At 36.2% G+C, this 5,000-nt stretch overlaps 2 protein-coding genes across 3 annotated transcripts in view; one reads left to right on the top strand and one right to left on the bottom strand.

The window, feature by feature from the left end:
- The window catches only part of LOC122264027 (COMM domain-containing protein 3), a 3,913-nt gene extending 543 nt beyond the window's left edge, over positions 1 to 3,370 (bottom strand). Inside the window, exons 1-4 of the mRNA XM_043032654.2 lie at positions 3,041 to 3,370; positions 1,828 to 1,941; positions 1,468 to 1,595; positions 1 to 1,274 (exon numbers count right to left, since the gene is read on the bottom strand). The exon at positions 1 to 1,274 is cut by the window's left edge and continues 543 nt beyond it. Coding sequence (XP_042888588.2) covers positions 1,098 to 1,274; positions 1,468 to 1,595; positions 1,828 to 1,941; positions 3,041 to 3,200 — 579 coding nt within the window. The 5' untranslated portion in view covers positions 3,201 to 3,370 and the 3' untranslated portion in view covers positions 1 to 1,097. The remainder of the gene's footprint in view (positions 1,275 to 1,467; positions 1,596 to 1,827; positions 1,942 to 3,040) is intronic.
- A 375-nt stretch (positions 3,371 to 3,745) lies between these two features.
- Positions 3,746 to 5,000, top strand: part of LOC147471151 (uncharacterized) — a 308,461-nt gene continuing 307,206 nt past the window's right edge. The window contains exon 1 of one of the 2 annotated variants that reach the window (XM_086541001.1): positions 3,746 to 4,088. The gene's annotated coding sequence lies outside the window, so the exon portion shown is untranslated. The remainder of the gene's footprint in view (positions 4,089 to 5,000) is intronic. The other variant, XM_086541006.1, reaches the window with a different exon arrangement.

Below are 5,000 nucleotides of genomic sequence, written 5' to 3'. Positions count from 1 at the left end.
TATGTACACGCACATCCTATTGTATATATAATTTAAGCAGTGCCAAGAATTAAGGTGAAAGCAAGCTAGAACTATAAAAGAATAGTGTATGACAAGGGTATTGGAAAAAGAGGTATGGAAGGCATAAATCATTCTATTTCTTTTTCTCACCAAATAACTAAAAAAATCATTAATTGTTATGGCATCACTATAATAAAACAGGCACCGACTACAGGAAAGCAGTGATAGAGGAGTTTTCGCATGAGACTCTGCTTTACTCCCTTGATCTTTATTTAAGTGGAATGCTAGAGACAGGGACTATAGAAAACGGCACTATCACATGACTATATTTGGCACATGTATGAGCTTTCTGAACCTATTAATGATCTGGATTCAGTAACAACTAAACAAACCTTCCCCCTTCAGTCTATGCCACAATAGAGCAAGGAATAATTATCACATATCACAGACAAGTTGACTTTGTCACACTGCCTGGTAACACAAGTGCACTCATAATATAAGAAATATCTAATTCAATATCAAGTTAGGTTTTACAGAAATTAGAAAAGACTTTGAACTATATGACTGTTAGAATTATGCAGATTATCAAATGAATTCATCTAAAATAATAATAAAAAAAGCAATAATCATAACAATAAGTCAAAAAACTTTCTCCTGAGTATAAGTCAGGATAGAAAATGATGCATCTGTGAATTTGAATTTCAAAGCTTCCCAGCAAAGACAAAATACATTTCCTATCAATTAAGAAACAATTAGAGCATTTGTGTACATAATATACCCCAAAAATAATGTAGAAAACTAATCTCATTTTCATCATTTCATAGAAAAATCTTTGCATCATAAACTAGATCTTCCCAATCATTATACACTGTGACTGATAAAATATAATAACCCCATTCTGAAAATTATCATTTTCACCTAAAAAATACAGGATATCAGATTATCTTTTATACAGATACATATATAAATATACAACATATACTCTTTATAAAGGCAAATGGTGGAGGTCATAAGCACCAAAAATTAGTCTGACTGAGCAAGTGCAACCATCATAAGACAAAGATGAAGAAATCAATAGACTTAGATATGGAATATGATCAACTGTTGTTGGCATATTTTTGGATGCATCGGGATGCCTGCCGCAGCTGTGTGACCAGGTGGGAGAGCTGCGCCAGCGAGCATGAGAAGGTAACTTTCCCCCGTCTGCCATCACCCTCTTCTGTGTGGAGTGTTATCAAGTAAAAGGCTCCCCCACCTTCCTCCCCTGCGCTGCTCTGTAGGAGACAGTGTTGGCTTAGGTTTATAATCACAGCATGAAATATTTTTGCACACATTCATAGATGCAAAATTATGCACCCATGTACATTTGCACATATACTCACTCAAATAATTGAAAATAAATTATATACATACTGACCCTAAAGCCAAATAAAAAGCATGAGTAATCCACCCAATCTTCACCCTTACCCGCACGTGGTAATCCAACTTCCAATCTACGTCAACAATGTGAGGCGGATAAATGCCAACTGATGCTAGCTTTGACCGGATTCTCTCTCTGCATGACTCTAGTTCTTTGACTGTTTCTGAAATGCGTTCTGGAAATTAAGAAAACAGAGTGCACTATTATGGATATAACAAGTGAGAAAAGTAATACATACCACAATAAATGGAATAAAATACCTCTCAGAATAAAATGTTATTGTTAGGATCTTGAAACACTAGGAACTTTGCCTAGGCCAGCAATTTAGATCTTCACCTGAGGAATGGACCATCAAAGTAAAATGGATATAAGATAAACACTATGTATGTGTAATAATGTTAGTCTACCTGCAGGCCAATTGAAGTCCTCCAGGGTTGAGGTGAGAATCGTTCCGTCCTGATTTGATTTCACAGCCTCAATGAAAAGTGTTGCCAAAGCAGCATGACTTCTGGCTATTGTACCTGAAATGAAAGAGAAATGGATACAAGATAACACTATGCTCTACCAGAAGTTTTCCAGTCCCTCCTATCTCTCATGAAGTAAAGAATATCACACATACAACGAAGCACACACACAGAAAAATGTTCATCTACAAATCTTGTGAAGTAGATGTTAGCAAAGAAACAAAATGATCAGTCATCTTTTGTAAAGTACTCCTCATGTTGAAATGATACAGTATAAAGAATAAATTGATTTTTAAAAATATTTCAGATCATGTATCAATTAAAAGACTGCACATTTCACACAAATCTTTTAATTCTGAATACCAGAGACCTTGGCATAAAAAAGTTTTGATTGTTTCCATACTAGATTTACCTTCTAATCAAGCCTGACTTGACAATAGAGCTCTGTTTCCCGGAGTATATGCTAATCTTAGAATATAGTAGAAGCAGGTTTAACTAATGTTTTTACAGATGATAGCCATCACTGGTCTCCCTCTGATCACTGTGGCTTCCATGCCTCTTAGCACTAAGGTGATTTATCATCAAATATAGTGTGTCTATGTGTCATCTTGCAAGAAATAACCTAGTTGGCCTTTTCCAGAGTGCGCAGCCTGAAAGTCGGGGCAACCACTTTAGACTATGCCACTATCATCTAAGACTTTGGATGTAGGCCTTCCTTTAGAGATCTCAGCAGGTTTCAAGCGGATTTAATTGGATGACATCCAACATCATTATTAATATTTACAACAGGTAATCCCTACTCTTTCACTGCTACCATGGATAATCACCTTCATGTTTTATATCATGCTCAGATTCTGTCATTCACCTACTTATCAAACAGATCTTTCATTATTTAACAGAACTATATCTACATCAATCTAACAGTAAAGTAAAGTGAAGTAAAACAATGACGATGAATATATGGGGAATTTACTTTGCATTTCTCTCTCCCTAGATATGCTAGTCATGGTGAATGAAAGATTTCCTAACATCAATATTCCATGCCTGTTCTATTTTCTAGAGGAGTAAACAATCATTTCAAAGAATAATAGTGTATCAAGTGATAAAGTAAGATTATTTCAGATAGAATGAAAAACAATGTTAAAAAAATCCGCACCATCATAAGCTTCAGTTCCAGTTGAGGTCATAGGCACCTTTCCAGAGTTATTTAAATCATCAATGGCTTTCTGGAGGACTTTTTTTAACTCAGCCTGACCGACATTCGTTGTATTTCCTAAGAGTCGAAGAGCAGATGAAATTTCTAGGGATAAATCCATGTTGCTTTTCGTCTGAAGCGATTTTGAGGTTTCCAAAGTAGGCGTACAGGCCGTTCGATTCCCTTTATTATTTCATGGGTTGACGTTATTCGGTAAGGCTATTATTATGATTTACTGAATTTATGTAAATATCGGTTTTCACCAGTTGATGTTTTTATTTTTTATTATCCTACTGTAGTAAGATTGGTCAAATGTATCAAGTTACTTAATCAAAATGACAATTCTCGTTCGAAATTCGACCATTAAAATCGGACACAACCTTGTTTACAAAATACTTTTGCAGAATATTTAACTAATTTCATAATCCAAGCACCAAAAATAAGTCGAAAAATATTTCTTTACAACTTCTGCCATCTAAAATTGATAACCTTAAAATCTAAATTTCTAAAAGAAAGCTAAAATATCGAGAAATAGACTTAGTTCCAAGCCCGCTCAACAGATGTCGCTGCAAGCCCCTCAGACCAAGGGTTAGTGTTGACTTCACTCAACAGATGGCGCCGGCGACGTAGCAGACGACGCAGCAGGTGAGAAGCGTCGTCTGTCTTGGTCGTTGTCCTGGTCGTGTGAGCGCAGGAGGTCGTGTTGGCCGTGCAGTCGTCTCTCTTTCCTTAATACCCGGTGTTCTCACTGTTGTGACCCTTTTTCTGAGGGAGATTCGGTCAAATTGACGACGCTAAACCTGGAGGTATTGTTGAAGGAGATATCCTTCGTGTGATTCTGAGGATATTCACGGAGAGAGAGAAAAAAGTGTTCTGTTGGCGAAAAAATATTTTTTAAAAAGAGTTTTTTTTTCTTTTTGAAAGAAGAGAGGGAGAGAGAGAAAGTGTGGTGAATCGCATCTCATTTTAGTTTTCGAGGAGCAGAAGTCTATAAAACATCGAATTCCAGGTTAGTGTTAATCTCTTTGCCCTGTCCTGCGGGATTTGTGCATGTTGATGGCGTGTTAAACTCGTGCTATGCATGTAAACGACGTGTTAAGTTCTTGACATGTATATTCATGAGTGTTAGAATGACGTATGACTTGTATTATCTATATTCGGTTACGTTCAGCCCTTATGATACATACATAATTCCATGGGAATTTTGATTATGCAAATTATAGCGAAAGAGGATACTTTTTTTCTTCTCAAATATGCCGAATCGTTCGTTTTGTTTAGATGGCATTTTAGAGCGTATGCTAATGATTTACTCGACTCTCAGGGTAGCGTAAATAGTGTGATTGATAGCTTTATAAAGGCTTTAACGATCTATCAATCACTGTTGATAAGAAAAAAATGACTTGATTTGTTAATGGTTGAAGTAGAGGTTTCGAGTATTGTTTGAACTGGAGTGTTTTCATGCAATAAATTGAATACAGATTGGATTAAGATTTTTAAGGCAAAATCTAAAAGTTCTCTTCGTGCAAGTCTTTAATTAAGAAAACGAGAAGTGACATAGGAAGTTACGGTGAAACAAGGAAGAGATAGATTTTATTGAAAGATTGCATTGCTGGAAGAGTAAGATTGAAGATTATATTCCTCTCTCCTTATCTTCTCCCTCATTTTCTCTTTCTCATCTCCCTATCAATTCTGCCTTTTACTTTCCTTTCTTCCGCCTTTTTCCTTTGATTTCTTTTTACTTCGCCTTATCTTTGGTCTGTTCGCTTATCCTTCCTTGGTTCAGCTCTCTGCTTGCCCAACCTTTCCTTTTTTCGTTTCAGATGCGCGTTTGTTTCATCTCACCTCTCGTTCTTTACTTCGTGTGCATTTTCTTTATTTCTTTCTCTCCTCGCCTCTCTATTTCTATCTGTCTGGCTCTCTC

Source organism: Penaeus japonicus, unplaced genomic scaffold (assembly GCF_977035675.1).
Source record: "Penaeus japonicus unplaced genomic scaffold, GWHDUDI00000001_assembly GWHDUDI00000010, whole genome shotgun sequence".
Taxonomy (NCBI): Eukaryota; Metazoa; Arthropoda; class Malacostraca; order Decapoda; family Penaeidae; genus Penaeus; species Penaeus japonicus.
The sequence above is the reverse complement of the archived record's forward strand: the minus strand, read 5'-3'. Positions and strand labels throughout refer to the sequence as shown.